The sequence below is a fragment of the Falco biarmicus genome, chromosome 4 (genome assembly GCF_023638135.1).
Source record: "Falco biarmicus isolate bFalBia1 chromosome 4, bFalBia1.pri, whole genome shotgun sequence".
Classification (NCBI taxonomy): domain Eukaryota; kingdom Metazoa; phylum Chordata; class Aves; order Falconiformes; family Falconidae; genus Falco; species Falco biarmicus.
Genome location: NC_079291.1, coordinates 53232125 through 53251408, shown reverse-complemented (window position 1 = coordinate 53251408; position 19284 = coordinate 53232125). Strand labels below are relative to the sequence as shown.

The window sequence follows — 19284 nt, the reverse complement described above, 5'->3', positions numbered from 1 at the left end:
TGAAAGTGCTGTCTGTCGCCCTGGAGGAAAATGATAAAGAATGCAAATCAAAACAGCCAAGTTTTAAACATATTTAGAATCTCTTAGATTTGTTTCCCACCACCAGCCCCCCTCGGCCCCCCATTTTTCATCTGCGAAGTGGATATGCCCGTGGAATAGGTGTGACAACCTCTTACCTGTGTTTTGTTATTTTTTGGTCCCTTAGGGTTGAGTAAATACTGCTGCTTCAGTGTCAGGCTCTGGTCAAAGCCTCCATTGCTTATTTTCTAGCTTGTTAGTAAAAGTTTTTTGTTTCATCTTCATAATGTTTCACATGGAAATAACCTGGTTTAGCCTTTATGATTACCTGTTCTGTACATTTTAGCAATCTCTGACACAAAGTTCTCCAGACCACCTGACAGTCCCATGTTTAGGAGGATCTGTGTGAAGATCAGCATTTGTCATGCTGACTAATGTGTGCAGTTTTCCTTGGGCTATGTCTGTTACCAGTCCTGCAACTGCCTGGTAAGCGATTTGGGGCAGGAGCGCTCACTTTTTCCACAGCAGATCATAAACCAGCATGGGGAGTTCTGGTCAGTGGCAGGGATTTATGGCATAATTATTTAATGAGGATGGCAGAAAAAGCTAACCTTGTGATAGAAGAAAGGTCATTATTTTTCTTTGTAAGGAAGGGTCAGCAAAGCTCTTTGGTGGCTTTGTGCAAGGTGTCATAATAGGAAATGTTAAGCTCCCTTTGAGGAGAGCTGCTAAGAAGCCTTGACTGGCTAGTCCAGTCAGGTGACCTCAGGTGGCTGTTCAGGGGTTGTTTATGTATATGCAGAGATATTCATGATTAGCAAGTATCAAACAGAATCCTCTAAGTACTAGTATGTGTTAATTCGGTGTCTGTACTTGTGGTTTTTTCCTGTGTAAATTTAGTCTTCTGGACCATGGAATCCATTCATATATTGTCATCTTGGCAAAACAACTCATTCTGCGAGGCTGGGAGTTGGAAAAGATGATCTACATAAGTCTTGCGTGCTACAGCTATTGAACAAATTGCGGGGGAAGAGTGTGCGCTCCTACACAGCTCAGATAACCTTTCCTGGAGCTATATGTAGAGAACATATGGTTGGCTGTCAGACATGTTTGTGTCTCCATTGCAACTAATATAAATCCCTCAATAATACGTGTAATCAGACTTGGACATGGGTCAGTTAGCATTCTCGAGCACTGCCTTTCCTTGGTGCCTGCCTTTTTATTAACTCCTTTGATATTTTTTTTTTTTTTGTCTTTGATATTTAATGCTTGTAAGGCAGTTGTTTAATGGGTGGCATGAGTGTTATGCTGATGAATAAAGCGAGTTAGACCCAGAAGACTACAGAATTGGTGTAAGTGGCTAAGAATAGAATAGTGCTGGTCTTGGAAAAGTTTGAGTTTTTTTTTTTATTGTGCATTAAGAAGGTAATTGTCTTGGAGTCTGTTACTACTTACATTTTTGGGCTTTTTTTAGAATGGATATATTTTTTCCCCAGAATGAGTAATTATCAAAAGGCAACAGAATTTCCACAGGTATTTTCTGTAGCGTTTCATTAGAGTTGCAAAATTTTTCAGGACAATGCAGATTGTGTTGATCATTTTAATCTTGATTCTCCAGTCTGAGCCACACGTAGAGCCTTGCACGAATAAGTTTTGCACTCACAGGTTATGTGACTGAGACTAATCTTTGATGAATAAAAAATGGAATTCCAGTGTGGCTTTTAAGGGGCATGCACATAGAGAGTGGATGAGCCTGGTTTATGCTCTAAAGTAGAGGAGGAGGCTCGCTGAGTAAGAGATCATGTCTTGCAAAACAGGTGCTCCAGTTCTGGCTTCCAAATCTTGATCTTGAAGGCAAAGTTTTTAAAGATAGTCATTGAGACAATAAAATTATTTGGTTTGTGATACTTAAAAACATAGATTTGATAGAGATACTGCTACTCCTTTCGCTTTTGGGAGTTGCTCTTTTGAAAATAAAATGCTAAACCTGTCTTTCTTTCTTGTTTTTGTTTATATTAAATCACATTAGCATCTCCTTCCTTGCTAACATCCCTCCTCTCTTCCATGACTCTCATCTGCCTCTCCTCAGAGGTGCTTTGATTATACATGGATATGTTAATCAGACTAGTTGTGCTCAATTTGTATTTGCTTTTGAGGTTTGGATTTCTTTCAGTCTTCAAGGATATTATTTTTTTGCCTGATGTCCTGTCTTGGAGCTGTGTTTAGATGCATTTTTTGGTACAATAAAGTTATGTAAAACTAATGGCTTTTAAAAATATAGGCCTTAAAGCTTTTTGTAAACTTTGGCTGTTCTCCTAGCTGTGTCTTAAAGCATTGTTTTGAGTTAGGAAATGTAGTGCGTGAATGTTTGCCTGGAATGGATAAAACACATTTTGAGGTAAGGAGATGATAAGATGAAAATAACTTGGCATCAGTAGTCCATTAAATTCCAGTAACTAAATATACAGATCACTTACCAGACCAAAGTTGGAGTAGCTTTAAGCTTGGGCTCCTATGGTGTGCTGTCTTTCAAAGTAGAAACTGTCTTGCCAGATCCTGTTTCTGATCTTGTTTCCCATGTTTCTTTTTGGATTTGGGTGGTGATGTGCTCCTGGCTAAGGAGATTTGCCATTAATTCTTGGTTTGTGACTTAGTATGTCTCCACCTGAGTGACACACTTGCTGTACCATTTTCGTATAAATTACTGCACCAATCTGGTTAATTAGACGGTTGTACCATTTTTTACACGTTATTTCATTCATTTTTTAACTGTCCTCAAGCATCATAAAAGTTACCATGTATATTTAGTGGCTTTGCAAAGAATTAAAATGCATGTGCAGGCTTTATGAAGTGAGCAAGTAGGCTTGTACAAGAAATAACCAAGTGCACAGGAATCAAATATTTTATGGAAAATAGTACTAAATTAGAATACTTCCAATTTTCAACTCTAGAAATCAAATATACATTGTGTAACATTCTGAACATGAATTTTATCACGCCAGCACAGGAAAATGGAATTGATTATTTATTTTTTTTTTATCTGAAGGAGAAGGATCCATTTCATTTGGGACATTGTTTCATCTAAATAAATTTTCTGTATTATAGACAGAACTGCAAAGTAAATGAGGACAAGGGAGTAGCATTCCAATATACAAATTTAGTATATGGAAATTTTATCCAAGCCTATTCTCCATTCTCTTTGCTAATTGCTGAATAAAAACTGCTAAGTATTCAAGGAGTAGAAAAAAAGACAAGTACAGTTAAACATACATAGAGGAATAAAATTGAGATATAAGGATATCTTTTTTTCTAGTGACATGCTACTGGCAGTTGTGAACAAACAAAACAAAAAATAAATGATTTAATGTTTGTATTACTTGAATCTAGTAGTCCCAGATGGTTTGCATCTTAGTCAATTCAGTGATAAAATGTTCTGTGTGCAAAAATAGCTACTAATCAGATGGTGGTTTAACTGGAGTTTCCATATTTCCTTAATGCAGTGAACTAGGTTTTCTCAATAGATTTTGCTATATAATTTATATCTTTAGATTATAAAAAAATTCACCAAGCTCTTAAATGTTGTTAGGTATGAGAATAATAATAAAGCCAGCAAAATCTAAGGGACCTTTAAAGAAAGCTTTATCTTTTTCTGATGCTTGCTGATCACAAGAAAGTAGATTTTTCAGGTTATATGTCCTCTGTATTTTGTGATTCAGGCAGCTATTGAATCTCTGGAACTTCAAGAAGAAACAAAAGAAGAATCTGATGAAGAGGAGGATGATGATGAAGAGTCTGGACGATTACGTTTCAAAACTGAACGGAAAGAAGGAACGATAATTAGGCTCTCAGATGTGACAAGAGAAAGGAGAAACATTCCAGAAACTTTGGGTGAGGTTTTGTGGCAATGGACTGTTTTGAAGAGCTATACTAAAAGTAAAATTCAGGATTCACAAAACTTCTAGAGAAGAGTTTAATGGCAAAAGATAGAACAGTTGCCTTTAACTTAGACTGGCCTATATCCAAGTTATCTGAAGTCATATGTAGTCTGTTGTTGTATATGTAGTGTGTTGTCTTCTTCGCAATAATGTTTAAGCATATCATGTTTTGAAAAACAGCACAATGTTTGTTCATTGAGGCTTTTGTGGTGTCTTTAAAAGCTTTCTGTTTTCAAGCAGCAGCTATCTGATCTGTGCTTCACTAGTATTGTGGTGGCATATGTTTCAAAGAATTCCTTTCTTGCAGCTGCTCTGTTTTAGTCTAAATAAAATCCCATTGATTTATGGTTTTCAGAGTTAACTTCAAGACCCCTCATGTGCTCTGTTTACTCAATTACCTGATATTAGTGTGGTAGCTGCCCCACTGGCGATAACTATATTGGCTATGTGGTAATAATAATAATTAATAAAAAATGTAAAAGATGGTGTTAGGGAGATAGGCAGAAATTAAGTTTTGCCTTCAGAAAGCTATACTGTTCTCATAGTTTTGCTACTGTACCAAAATATCAATTCAAACTATGGAGAAAAAGCCCTGTCTTTTGAAGAGAATAAAGATACGCGAGAGGGGCAAACTGGTAATGAAGGCAAATTGTCAGGTACTGTTGGCTAATTGTCAGATACCACTGAGAGAAGATGTATGTTTTGATGGTACTGCAATTTTTGCCAGGCTGTAGGGACTTGATAGTTTTAGGATGGGTGCCATGCCGCATGAGTTCGGAAGCTGGGTGCTTCTGCTTTGTTTCCAGATGAGTCAATGTCTTTGGGACCAGGGCATTCTGGAATTAAGTTCCTAGAGCACATACCTGGATTGCCGGAATTTGTCCTCATGAAATTCCCTTCTTACCTTAAAAGCCTAGCTTTGCAAAGGATGTTAGTTCTAAGGATTTTTTGCTTGAGTTCCATAGCCTACTAATTGTTTAATTTGCTTGCAAGGAATTTGGGCTTTTACTATGCCTGCAAAAATTGAGAAGCCTTAATTCTATTAGAGGTGTTTTGGCTAAGAGGGCTTGTTCATAGGTAGCAAGGAGACAGCTGCAGAGGCTGAACCAGACTTTCACAGTAGTATTCATACAGGCTATATTGTGCATGATTTTGAATCAAGATCTTTTTTTATCTGTTGTTCCTGTTTAGCAAATAGCTCTTTTTGCAATTTCAGGCAAAGTGTGTATTAAGGGCCTTTATTCAGCATTGTTTGAGTAATTAGGAATTGATTCTAATTAGAATAAGACTGAAGGGAACCCTGAGAGACAGAGTAGTGTATATCTTTTATGTATCTTATTTATATGAAAGGTGCTGGTGCCTTTACAAAACAAAATGATTTAAAAACAAGGGTACACTGGAATAGCTAAATCTCTGTACATAATTGCAAGATAAATGACAGCTGCACACATTTTCGCATATTTCTGGTTTTACTCTACAATTTAATGTAGAGGTGTGACCAGACAATGAGAAAACCTATAGTGGATCTTGATTGTTAAAGAATTAGAATTATTTTAAAGTGTAATTTTAAGAGATTTGGGGATGTAGCTCTGAGATACAAGGAAAAGGTGATGCAAATATGGATGAATCTATAAAATAAAGATGTTTTTTTGAAACTGTTCTTTAGCAAAAATAGTCTTTCTGTTGTGAAATGTTTTTTATTCATACTAGTTTTTCATGTTAATTTGCTGACAAAGAGACCAGATGATTGACCATGTGATGAAAAGTTAAACAGCAAAAAATAGGTGTTTGCATATAAGTATCTGCTTGCTTTTGAGATTATAAAGCAGATTTTTGCAGATGCTACTGTTTAAAAATGAAACTTCTTTACAGAGCTACATCTCCTTACTTTAAAATCTGAACATAGTTGAGAAAACACTTAAAGAGGAATTAACATTTCAGTTGAAGTTACAAACGTAATTTCCATCCTGTCACATTTTGGTGACCTTTTGTGACAGCTTGTCTCTATTGGAGGAGTGCATTCTTACTTGCTGATTAAAGATGTCATTTGAAACCATTTTATTACCAGCAATAGTGAAATTAATCTTGACACTTGGAGACACTAGAAAAATAATTGCTGATTCACTGCATTAACTGTGTGTGTGAGAACTGTACAGTCAAGATGAGAATTAAGTGTGTGCTGGTAAAAAAAAAAAAAAAAAAAAAAGGTAAAAAATACAGAGTGTTCATATGAATGTACCAGAGATCTTTCCTAAAATTTCTTTATCCAAGATAATGTAAGTAGTGGGTTTGAAAAGTTTAAAAGAGAGGTGTTGTAGGACAACTATGCACTTGATTTCTGGAGATGCCAAGTTTGTTATCTTTGATGAGAAAATACAACTTCTTTCGGTGCATGTAGTTGAAGTCTTGCCAGAGTGGGAATTGTCATTATGCTCTGGATTTAGTTACCCATTAAGGAATGTGAAGAAGAAAAATGGCTTTGTTTAGCATCACTGAAGTATTCCCTCTGTACCCAATTTAAAATACAAAACTCTATGCTTATGCAGAGCCGTTTGCAAAGTAGTAATAGAGGTAATTGTATGTAGTAGTACTTTTTGTTATTTCCTGCTTAACTGCCTTATGTTCACTCTGACAACTAGTGGCTGAGATTTCTGGCAAGACTAGGAAATTAAAATGAGTGGTTTCACCATTGTCCTGTTGCACTGTGTGCAGAAGCACATGGAGTGTTACCAGGTTGCAAGTCTGGATGATGGGGAGAAAAAAGTCAAAGATGATATGTATGGAATCTAAATTTAGAGAGCTAGTATATGTAAATGCATATGTATATGTTTTTTTATAGCAGTTCTGCAGTGTGGTTTATGTTGTAAATTTCAGCATTATCCAGGATAATAGGGATTCTGGACTTCTCAGACCTGGGGATTTGAAATGCTGTTAGTCTCAGGGAGCAACCCAAGGCAGATGCAGCTGCAGAGACCTGTGCTTAGGGTTGGTGTAGGGAGGAGCCAGCGGTACATCGCTGTAGCAGCTGACACCCACTGTCTAGGGGACATGGCAACATCCAGCCTGGCTCAGTGTTTTGGTCAGACCAGCGCACATAAGCATTTAGCCAGGGAGAAGCAGTGGGCCTTTTCATGTGAATACCTGCCTGTGCTTTGGAAGAGTCTGGGGAGGGAGAGGATCTCTTATCCATCTGTTTACCACCTTTTCTCTAGTTAGCAGTCTGATCTTGCTTTCAGGGAATACAGGGACTATTTTCCTTGCTCCCCTCCCTGCAAAACCATCTTCCCCATTATTGCCTCTCCTTGATCTCTGTATATGTGGCACAATGCTCTCAAGTTCATTAAACAGCCTACCCTAATTTGAGCTGACTGTATATTTTGCTGCATGGTGACTGATAGCAGTATGAAACACTTGAGGTATTAATGAGTGTGGTTCACTGCAGGAGTCTTCACTTTTGCAGTCTGTCTTTAAGGCTCTGAACCTACAATTTTGTGTGTAAGCAAAATTCTTCACAGGTGGGACACTTGCTTTCGGTGGCATGTGAGGGAAGTATGCTTGATGTTAATGTGAACTTTAAAAAATTTTTAAAACCAACTGGTTATATTGCATTTCTGTGTTTATAGATATGGTCTGAATGCAATGATGCTTGCTGCAGTGAGTGCACCGGGACTTTTGTTTTGGTCAGGTGGTTTTTTTTTCCCCATTAGACACATTTTCACTTTTCTGGCTGAAAAACTGAATACCTGGACTGTGCCTATAAGGACACAGCCTTTAAAATTTGAGAACCTTTCTGTAAGGTGAGTAGGAAAACAATTCATTAGTTTCATTTTAAAGAGGGTGAAAATTACCTGCACATTGAAGATAATCAGGATTGACTTTGACCTTAATGCTGTCATCCCTTCCCTGAGCTTAATCAGTGCAGCCCTCTGAAGTAAATTTCTTTGGAGCAGCCAACTCATTCTTCTAAAGCTGTTTCTATTCAGTGTTCTTTGATATGTGCTCAAGAGGCTGAGAGACTCAGACATGATCTTGCCTTTTAGGAAGCCTAACTCTGTTCCCAGGTTCAAGAATTGCTTTCCTCACATGTGACTCCTAATCTGTTTAATAGGAAATTGCTTCTTATCATCTTGAATGAGTATCCATGGTAGGTACTTGTTGCAATGACTGAACTTTGCTTTCCAAACTGCCTTGCTGAGTTCAGGGTTGTAATGTGAAAAGTGACAGAAAAAAATTGCCCTGCCTGCCCTATTATTGGGGAAAAAAACCCTTTCCAACTAGCAGCATGCCCAGGATGCCCTGCAGGATTTGGATCCTCTCTGGTTAAAGGGAGGGGAGCTACTGCTTTGCAATGTAGTGGCACCATTTCTTCCCATAAGTAAACTATATGGGAGCTAGTGGTGTTTTTTCCCTGCAGACCAACTAAAAGCCCATGTTAGCCCTTCCACACTTGCAAGAAACTGAACTTGCTGCAGATGTGGACAGGAAGGAGGCTTGAAATCAGACCTTTCTTTTTCCTGTTACCAGTTTTTTCATCCCTGACAGCCAAGGAAGGATGAGGTGGTGGTTGTAATTGCATCTAATACTTCTGATTGCTTTGGACAGGTGTATACATTTGTCTTAGTTTTCCTCAGAAATCAACAGTATGCACATGTAATGCCATACTACAACTTGAGGGAGTGTGCTTCCTTGCCCTTTTCTAAGCATGCTGTAAGGTTTTCCTGATAAAGCCTGATCGTCTTGGGCTCTGCTGATGTCTTAAGGCAGGTGCTAGGGCACATTTCATAAGAATATCTGGTGTGATTATAAATTAAGCTTTATGCCACTTAATTGTGGTGTCTGAGGGAAGCAAAAAGGAAATAGAGAAATTTGTCTCATCGCCAACATGCACAAATGAAATAAATTATATGGTGGATCCTGGGCTTTTAGGAGTCTGTCATGTTTGCTGTGTTCTTAGACAGCAATTTATAAACTTTTCTTTTGAAAATCAAAAAGCTCCTGCTTTGTGGAGGTGCTGGATACCTCTGGAAACTGGGACATGCAAAATTACAGTCTTTGCAGGTGGTTTTTGTAGCCCAGTAGGAACAACTGCTGTAGTGGGAATGTGTGGCACTCACCCTTTTCTGCCCTTTTGCAAATCCTCACCTTCAAAGAGTTATGAAGATGTTTAAGATGGTGGTTTAGGTAGCTTTGGTTATTCGACTTGCAATAAATTTTAATGGTTTTCTGACTGCTTTAGTTAATGTATTGATGGAGGCTCTAGAGTGATGTAGATACATTGTAGTAGTGTCTCAGCTGCTGGATGCAAACTGTTTTTATTTTGATCTTCAGATATAGCCACTACGTGTAGTATTAGCAAGTAAAACCATGTTGTCCTGAAAAGCAGCCCCTGTACCCGGTCTCCTTCAACAGTAAGAGCAGACTTTAAATGTAGAACTGGAATTCTTGCACTAATTTCCATTTATATGAATTCAAACAATATTTCTGTTTGCTGGGGTGTGTTCTTCTACAGTAGTTTGATTTTACCCTGTTAGTGACAGAAGTCAGTTTTATAGTAAGGAGGGATCTGATTGGTACATGGCAAAATCCTCAGTTGCATGTTTGGGTTCAAGTTTATCCCCTTTAAGTAACTGAAACCTGGTGAGTGGCACTGCTTGTACAGTCACAGTGTGTTTCCTGAAGTTTGTTGTAGACTTTCTTGGCATTTCCAAGTAATTTGATTATCTGGGCCTGTTACTGCATGGTTTTCTCAGTGTTACCAGATTGTCCCAGGCTTCAAGCAAATTTAGCAGTCTTGAGTACTATCTGTTCTGTGGTGTTTACCTGGGACGTGAGTTGCATGGATGTTATCAGTGGCCATGTATTTGGCTTGAGCTGTGCGCAGATTTTGAAGTGTGCTCTCTCTTAAGTGGAAAGATCACTTGTAAAGTACAGCTGGTTCTTAAACCACGTACAATAGACTAAATATTAAGTAATTACATGCTGGAAAAAACATTTCAGTAACCAGTCCGTCCTTCTTTGGAATGGCCAGTGTGCAAAAGTCTGGCAGATAAAATCTGTTTATGTGGAAGACCCAACCTATCCTTTACTGTAAAGTTTACTGGGGTTTTCATTGTACTGCCTGACACATCTGCAGGTAAGTGAGATGTTGTTTAAGATGATGCAAATGTGAGGGGAGCCACAGCCACCTCTTGCAGCATAAGGCAAACTTCAATAGCTTTAAAAAAAACAACCACCAAACCTTTTTGTTCATGCTTGTTTCATTTACCTGCTGCTTTTTTACTGTGCAACAGACACAAGTACGTGTGCTTTTTCCTTTTAAAGATGTCTTTAATGAAATGTTAACATGCCACCTAAAGGAGATCAAAGTGCCTGCAAATTTTATGTTAGTTACAGGGGTGCTTGCTGTAGTTCTAGCGATGTTTTTTTCATTGTGTTTTTCACCTTTTCACCCCCTCCCCTTCATCTTTCTATTTTAACAGAACTTTCTGCAGAAGCCAAAGCAGCGTTACTTGAATTTGAAGAGAGGGAAAGGCAGCTTAAACAGGGACGGTATGGCTCAAGGAGAGGAGGACGAAGAGGAGGCTCGATTATGTGCCATGGAATGGGAGAACAAAGGAGAGACAATAATGATAGGGGAAGAATGAAGGATCACAGGCCTGCACTGCTGCCAAACCAGCCATCAACAATGGTACCTTTTAATCCTTAGTATTCTTTGCACATAACTTTCAGGAAATTGTGGAGAAATGCATTCTAAATTGGAATATATATTCCAGTGTACACTTTTTGCTCTTTCAGGGCACTGTTGGCAGGATGGGCTTTATGTAATGTGATTGTGAAAGTATGTGCTTAGTCTTGTTACAGGCCTCAGGTTGAGGAATCTCAAGGCCTCCAAATGAAGAGTGAATTCAAAATTATACAACCCAATCAGGCTTACCTACTGGTTTGCATAGGATGAAAAAATTAATTCCTTTCAAAGTCCTCTACATGCAACATGGAAACATATTCAGTCCCACATTATTAACAGTAATTTAGTTTTAAAAAAAAACTGTAAAAATATTTCTAGGGTTTTGTAAACTAATATTTTTGCTGACGATTCTAAAAAGATAATCTATTTGTATACCTGCCATGCTACTATGGAGGCAAATAAAACCCTAGGGAGCTAATCACCACTAGATAAATTGGTGTCTTGGGGGTTTTAATTGAAATTTAGCTTTGTTAGGCTTCCCCCCACCTCCCTGTGCTTTATATCACAATCTAAAAGGTGTTGCTTTTTCCATCCAAAAAAGAACCCCGGCAAGTATATGATCAAGGTAGCCCACACTTACTTAACTGCCATGAAATATATTGGAAGCTGAGATTGTAGAACAAAGCCTGTCTATGTCTTCACAGGACAAGGTCATCTGTATTAAACAAAGGGGATTTTTTCCAACAGCAGTTAACTCTAGGTGCTGATCACTAGCAAGAATCGGTGGATATCTCAGCGATTGAGAGCCCTGCAGTAGAATGCTTTGTGCTTTTAAAACAGTGAAGGTGGAATACTTTTTTTCTGTATTGCTGCAGTCTTTGCTAGTTGAGTTGATCTTAAATGATGTAAATGTTTTTGTGCTCATCGCAATGTCTTTTTGTGCAAACTTTGTAGCTGCTTTGCTTTATGTATATGGCTGCTGAAAAAAATGTCATGTCTGTGTTACTAAAAGGTTGCCTGTTTGGGACTCTTACTGCACTACTGTTTAGAAGTTACTGGACTAGGACTGATATCTAGTATCAGCGAGTTCAGAAGCAGAAGAATGCCTCTGAAGAGAAACACGATCATAACTTTTTATTATAACTGATTTTGGCCATTTGTGTTTGAGTGATGATCAGCAAGAGGCTTTCTTCTGTATTATGAAAGGTACCTTTGAAGGGTGTCTTTAAAGTAGTTTTTTCTTTAAGCAGTATGGATAAATGGGCTGCACTGAGATCTGAAGAATGTAGCTTAATGTGTATTTTGACTTCTGTTACTACTGTTAAGTCTCTCTTGGTCAGAGAGGCTCTTCTATATATGAGACAAAAGTTGGTGCATTTGAGGACTCAGTTTTCTGGTGATCATCACATAAACCTTACTGCAGTTGATGACGGTTTCCAGCGACATGTGCAGAACCCTAACATGAAACTAGACAGTTGCACTGTTAAAAATAAGTGAATGAATGTCTCCATTCTTTGTGTTCTTCCTTGCTCTTTGCTTTTCTCTCCTTCACTTGAACGTCTTTGATTGTTTCTTTGCATTCCTGTGCTGATGGTTCTTAACAATTCCAGTTGATGGTATGGGAAAGAAGTTTTTTTCTGTTCATATTTGGCCTTAATTGTTCTCCAAAGGTGTCTTGGTTTTGTGCTGGTTTATGTCAGGATATTTTAACTTTTAAAGCCTATTGACTTTATTCTTTTGTCTGACTTCAGACTCATTCACAGAGGTTAATTCCAACACACCAGCAACCTGTTAGGAGTCTGTTCCAGCAGCACCAGCAGCAGCAGCAGCAACAGCAGCAACAACAGCAGCAGCAACAGCAGCAGCAGCAGCAACAGTTACAATCTCTGCTTCCTTTACAGCATCAGCATCACTCTTCTCCTCCTCCAGGGCTACATATGCCCCCTCAGATAGAAACGCCTAGAATAATGATGACTCCACCTCCAGTGACACCTCAGCAACCGAAGAACATACACATAAATCCACATTTCAAGGGGACAGTAGTGACACCTGTACAAGGTGAGCTTTCTGAAGACCTTCCCAGTCTTGCAAGCGTGACTGATCTTATTCTTGCAAAAGATGCAATGATTTGTTTATTTATCACTTCATGGAAGTGTGCTTCAGGCTGATACTTTTTTCCTTAAGCTTGAAACAAATGTTTTGCTGGAAGTAAGACATAATGATGTTGGACTGTGGCCAGCTGAAATAGTAAAGCCTTTTCAACATCTTTATCATCTTTATCACTCTACTGTGAAGCCTGCAAAGAGCAGTAAAAATGGAAACTGAAAAGAGAATGTGCTTTTTAAAAGTAGCAAATGTCAATTTTCAAAACTAGGTGAGTACTGCAGTTTATAATTTCCCACATCATTCCAGCTTCAGCCAAGCGTTTGCAGAATGACCACCCACCTATTTCAGTGAGAGTACAGAGGCACTCCTTGCGCTGTAATTGCTCTGTGAAAGGTACCAGCTGCTATCCTTACTTGACAGGATACATGTCCTCAGTTCTCCTTTCAGTGCCACGTTTGCAATTGATTTGCAACCTGCAAGTACATTTTTTCTGTAACTTAACACAAGCATTCTTTGGGGTATGCTTTTTAGGGCAGCTCTCAACAGAGTTAACATTACTACTTATTTAGGAAGTGTTTAAGCCTTAAGAGGATTAAAAAAAACCCTGATACCTACATAGCTCTCATTTGTGATTCTGTTGGGACTAGACACAGTAAAGAAATGCATACATGCTTATACATATTTACCATTAAGTTTTCTATATTTTTTCTTCCTTCAAATCAGCAGAACTCCAAGCCAGTGCTATCTCTGCTTCATTTATTTGACCAATGAAAAAATAGGAATTTGGGTGGGTAGGATATTACCAATTTATTATACAGATCTATTGGGATTCTCCCAGATGGCTTGATAGTAGCTGCGCTGTAGAGATTATTTTGCTTTTTCCAGTCTAATAAAATCAGTGCTTCCCGCCAAATTATGGATCGGGACAGATTATCTGGAAGCAGTCCAAAAGGTCCTTTAGTCTTGGATTTATGCCTTCTGTGCATTTCCCTAACATTTCCAAAGCAAAATTGTATTGTGGAAAGCAAAAATTGTTTTCAGACTACTCTAGATGCCTGTTTTTTCTCCTTGTGAAAAAATCAACAAGTCTTCTGTATCTAGGTGAACGCATGTCCTCCTAATGCCAGCAGTGACTGTTGAGGGGTTTTCGTTTTGCTTAACATCAAAAGTATACAGCGTATCTTCTTTCTTTCTTTTGTCAGAGTTATTTCTCCACATTATACGATGGCTTCAGTCTTGGTTTGAGCCTTACCACTACATCTGTGGCACCATGGGTATTCCAGGGACCTTGCTTTATCTTGAGCATAGTCTTTTTTTTTTTTTTTTTTTTTTTTTTTTTTGTCTTGCAGAGTTTCTTTTTAACAAAGTTGTCTACCTCCTGCATGTTGCATGTTAGGAGATCTTTAATACTGGATTTGTAGTCTTATATTTTTTTTAGATCTTATACCTGCTGACTGTGTGCACATTCATTTCTTGACTGATAAAGTCTAGTCGTCCTCTCAGAATGAGCAGCCCTGAAGAATGAGTCATTGATTGATTTGAATAGTGTAAGACATGTATTTCAGTGAGGAAGATCTTTGCGATGTGTATTGATGGCAGCTGATATATGTGAAATACCTTTGTGCTGTCCATTTTACTGAAGGAATCCTTGGCAAGATTATGGAATGTTTCTGCTAATAGGTGTTCAGCATGCTATGAAATGCAATCTTTAAAATTCCTGTAGAATTTTAATCATCTTGATTAGAGAGCATGTATGGGAAGCTGAGTCCTCTGCAGTGGCAGAGTAGTGGCCATCTCAGTCTTCTAGTCTGCAAGCAGTACAATTACGTCACACAAAGGAAAAATGTATAGGAGATCAGTAGACATCTTCAGGGAAGATGAGCATAATTATAAAATCTTCAATTGCATTTACATATTAAGATGAGTTTTTAAGCAGTCACTGCAGGCAAATGGTAGACAGACATTCCAGTGCAGGGAGAGCTGTTCTAAACTTCCTCTGATAAAATCCCCCTCAGTTTAATCAATCTGCTTGAGGCCCCAGTAGGCAGACACTGGTAGTTGACACCACTGGGATGTGTTTCATATGCATCATTTGTTTCAGGGTAACAGGAAGTATGAAAGATCAGACTGAGTTCATGTTCTTGGCGGTGTCCTGCCCCTTCTTGGCTGAACGTTATGTCCAGATACATGAGGGTCTTTATACATTGGAAAATACGGTCAGATAGGTGCAAAGTTTATTGGGATTCTGTTGTTGAAAATGTGATGCCTGGAAGCTAAAAATGCCATGTCTGGAAGTGCATGATATGCACATTTAGGTTCTGGTAATTTTAATGGTGTGCTGTCATGTTTTAGTGTAGACTGGCATTTCTTACTCTAATTTTATGGCAGGGTTAAGCTCACATACTTCTAATTGTCAGCACCACAGACATTTTTTCATTATGGCAAATCATAGAAATATACTTTCTCAACATCTTTTTGATTTAACTTAATCTTGAAATGTGTTGAGTGTATCAGTATTTTCTAAAATACTCAAGCCTCCTGTAAGTTGTATGAAATTTTCATGTGAATAGAAAGAGCATGTATCAGAGCTGTAGTAGTCAGCTACTTCAGCCTGAAAGTGAGTTGAAGCACTCTTGAACACTCCTATGATTGGCTTTTGTCTCAAAGGCAGATCTCTTACAGTGGCCATCATCTCCCTGGCCAGCCTCGACTCTTTTCAAAAAAATAGTTACTTTCAAGTCCGTTTGGTTTCAGACAAATGTCTAGAAGCTTCATAAATGATTAGGAAGGACTCAGTCTGTCAAAACTGCTAAAATGGTTATGTGAGCCTCTGTATACCTGTGCAGATGCTGTTCCATTGGTGTTCATTTGTGCCTTTTGTGGCACAAAAAGAATCCCATGTCTTTTAGTTGCTTGCATATTTAAAAATGCTGGAGGACTGTATACTGTACTATGAAATACTCAATCTGTGATGAGAACACTGAGTTTTTCCCCCTCAATGTTTATACCACAAATAACTGTTTCAAGGATAGTGTGGTGCTGCCAAAGCTGACGTGAGCTAATGAGCAGTTTATGGCATCTTGGTAGATTAGTATGCCATTACCTTTTAAAAACTGTTGGGTGTTTTGGGAAAAATTACATTATAATTCTTCTAAATAATCAATATGGAAATTGCTGCTTCATCTTTTCAGGTATGGTGTTGGAATTCACAGCCAAAAGCAATTTAATCTTCTCAAAGTAGTGTTTAACAACATGCTGTGTATTTTTCAAAAATACTTTTCAAACCTGTTGACGATTTGATGTCAGGAAAATGAGTGCTTATTTGAGACTTCTTTGCTGCTTCAGCAAGTGTCCAAGGATTGAAAGGGCACACAGTTTGAACTACTATCTTTCATGAGTATTAAATTAATTTGCTTAAAATACATAAATATATGTAACTCTGTATGCTACTGCCAGAGGCAGGATACTGAAATAGACACACGAGTACTCTGTTCATTTGACATTTCACTGCATATCCCATCTTATGCAGTTTTTCTCAGTGCCTCTCTGACCTGTAATCCCTGAGCTATTTTTAGTCCTAGATCTGTCAAGAGCACCCTGTCAGTTTTTTCCAGGTGGCCATGGCTGTTTGATATCAACAGATGTTCGTTAGAAACCAAGATGAGACTCTTCAACTCATTTTCTCATGTAACCTGATCCAGAGTTTGCATGCAGTCCTTCGGTGCAGAAAGACTGGTGCAGTTAGTTTACACTGTTAGTTCCTAAACTAGCAAATCACAAGTACTTGACAGAAGTGAGTAGAAACCAGTCATAGACATGAATTAAAAATGACCACTAATGCATTAGTCCTTGTGCCTCAGTCACCAAGGAAAAAGGGATTTTTGGGGCATCTTGGCAAACTCCTCTGGGAAATGCACTCACCTTCTCCCGTAACATAGCTGCATTTCTAAACATCTTCCCTGCTCTGAAATGTAATACAGTAGTTGTCTACAAGGTCGATGTTTAACCCTGTGTAGGAAACATTTTCCTATCAGTTTCAGAAGTGTTAAAAACAAACTGAAGAAAAATAACCTTATTACAGGTTTTCAGTAAATGAACAAACACATTCAGTGCTGTTTGAAATGCTTTAACTTCTCTAGGCCTTTTTGTTTAACATTGAAACATTTGTAATTTTAACCACTTGGACAACGCAGGAAATAGAAAGTGCACTGGAAGACAGGAAATCTGTATTACACTTTGTACTGGGGATTCAGATACAGATTCAGTCGCCAAGGTGATCCAGCTGTAGATGCTTTGTGCATTATGCCATAATACTAATGTTTTGGGAAGTATTTTTTTTTTTTGTGACTAGTCTTTTGAAATGCAGTTGTATGGACAAGTCATCCATGTTAATCCCTCTGAAGTACTGATTTTGGAGGTTATTTTTCAGGAAGAGGGACTCCTAATTCTTCTTGGTGTCTCTTTGTGAAATAGCAGACTTTCATCTGGGATCAGTTTTGGGATTACACAAACTGTGATCACAGTTGCATATACCGTTATGGTGGCAAGGACGGATTAAGTTGCGTTTTGCTTGCTATCAGTTGCCACTGCCTGACTCATTTTACCCTCCTGTGAACAGTGATTTATACCAGATAGTCTCTCATGCCCATGATTACTGTGGGAGGTTGGTGGTGAGACTGGGAGATACCTAGGAAATCTTGAGGGGTGCTAAGTTGAGAAGGGAAATTAATCATGTAGCCTTCTATTTGAAACATGAAATTATCATTAGAGTCTCTGTCAGCTTTGTCTTAAGAGATGTCTTTGGCTGAATAAGTATTCTAGTTTTCCTTCCTGCAACAAGGAGCAATTTAATTCTGGAAAATGCAGAATTAAATTATGTAAATTAACAAGGAGAATCCTAATTGCCCTGTTGCATGTTGCAAGGGAGGGAATGGTTGCTTAAAGTTAATTGTAGGAACCGTGACATGTGAGGGTAAGCATAGCAGATTTTAATCATGGCTTCTTACTGCAACTGCTTTTGGAAATAACGGCAACAACTGTTAGATAAAACAAATGGTGTTAAAAGGTGCCTCTTGTTTCAGTGCCCTTGCTGCCAGTTCCAGCCCAGCCAAGACCTGCTGTAGGACCCCAGAGATTTCCTGTGAGTAGCAGCTGTTTCTTCTTCTCTGATATGGATAAGCATACATTTGCAAGGAAATATTAATATAGCAAATAAAAGCTCTTCTAGTGAAATATAATTTTAAGGATTTGTAAATATTGACAATACACTCTGCAGTTGAAAATGTTTGTTAAAAGCTTAAGGTCAATGGATTTTTGAGAGTAGAATTAATTCTGTTTAACTGTAAAATTGTTGAACCAGTCTCTCCAGTGGGAGAGGCATGAATGCATCTTGTCTTAAGGAATATGGGCTTCATTTTATTACTTGACTCTGTATAAATAGAATCCTTATTTTATTTGATGTAATAAAAGGCTATTTGAAATAATCCCTAAGCTTAAAAAGCAGTAATATATATTTATTGTAAAAATCAGCAGTCATTTAAATGCCCTCATGTTTTTTATATAAAAAAATGGGAATGGCATTGCATGACCTTGCTTTCTCTTATGTTCCTAACTTCTAAAACAAACAAGGCACTTAGCTGCTTTACTGCTTTGCTTTTTTTAAAAAATTCTGTGAATGGAGAGAGTGCATGCTTGTATACCTTTTTTTCGTAATTTCAGTTCTGTTGGCCTAAATTTTTAGTTCAGGTGGCTTGCAGAGTATCAAAACCAGCAAAACAAAAAAATAGTTTTTACGGTATTGCCTTGAATATTTTCAAATAAAGACCCATATATTATGTTTCCCAGAGATATAAACCACACAAAAATTATCCTCTGTTAATGTGTGCAGTGTTGAAGGCGGAAAGTAATGTTTGTGAACATCTGTGTAGTTTCACACAATAAATTACTTGCATAGAGATCAGATGTATTTAAAAGAAGCAGATTTCAGAAACCTGCTGTGACTTTTGATTGCCATGTGCATACCTGGTTGATTTTGACACAGAATACTTTTTGTACAGGACATCTAGCTGAGGAATTGTGTTGTCTGTATTTTTTACAATAACAGAGGTTTTACATTGCCGCGTTACTTCTGTGAAGTGTAAAAAGGTTAAGCACTATGACCACAGTTTCATTAAGTAAATTAATGTAATATAATTTTATCATCAATGCTTTAACCGAAGATACTATTCTATTAAAAAAAATACTGTGGTTTTCAGAGGAAATAGTTTTCTTCAGCAGCCTTTAGTATTATGTGGAGACGTTATTAACATTTTAAAAGTAATTCTAATTGCTTTTTATGAAAACAAATATCTTGCATTTGTTTTCCTTTGACACTAAGTTGTTTTGCCAATAAACACAATTTGGGATGTAAAAGAAATTGGAAGACAAGGAATATCTGTAAAGGCATTGTAATTGACATCTTTGAAGTGTGTTTACATCACTGTAGAAAAATTGGAAATTATTTTTTTTTAAATTGACTGTGAAATTAGATTTTAATTCTGT

General features: G+C 37.8%; 1 protein-coding gene across 6 annotated transcripts in view; it reads left to right on the top strand.

Annotated features, from left to right (window-relative positions):
• Positions 1-19284, top strand: part of RBM33 (RNA binding motif protein 33) — a 105682-nt gene that overhangs the window by 24317 nt on the left and 62081 nt on the right. For 5 of the 6 annotated variants that reach the window (XM_056338534.1, XM_056338530.1, XM_056338529.1 and 2 more), the window contains exons 7-10: positions 3735-3906; positions 10433-10641; positions 12390-12696; positions 17826-17884. In XM_056338534.1, the coding sequence (XP_056194509.1) occupies positions 3735-3906; positions 10433-10641; positions 12390-12696; positions 17826-17884 (747 nt within the window). The remainder of the gene's footprint in view (positions 1-3734; positions 3907-10432; positions 10642-12389; positions 12697-17825; positions 17885-19284) is intronic. The other variant, XM_056338533.1, reaches the window with a different exon arrangement.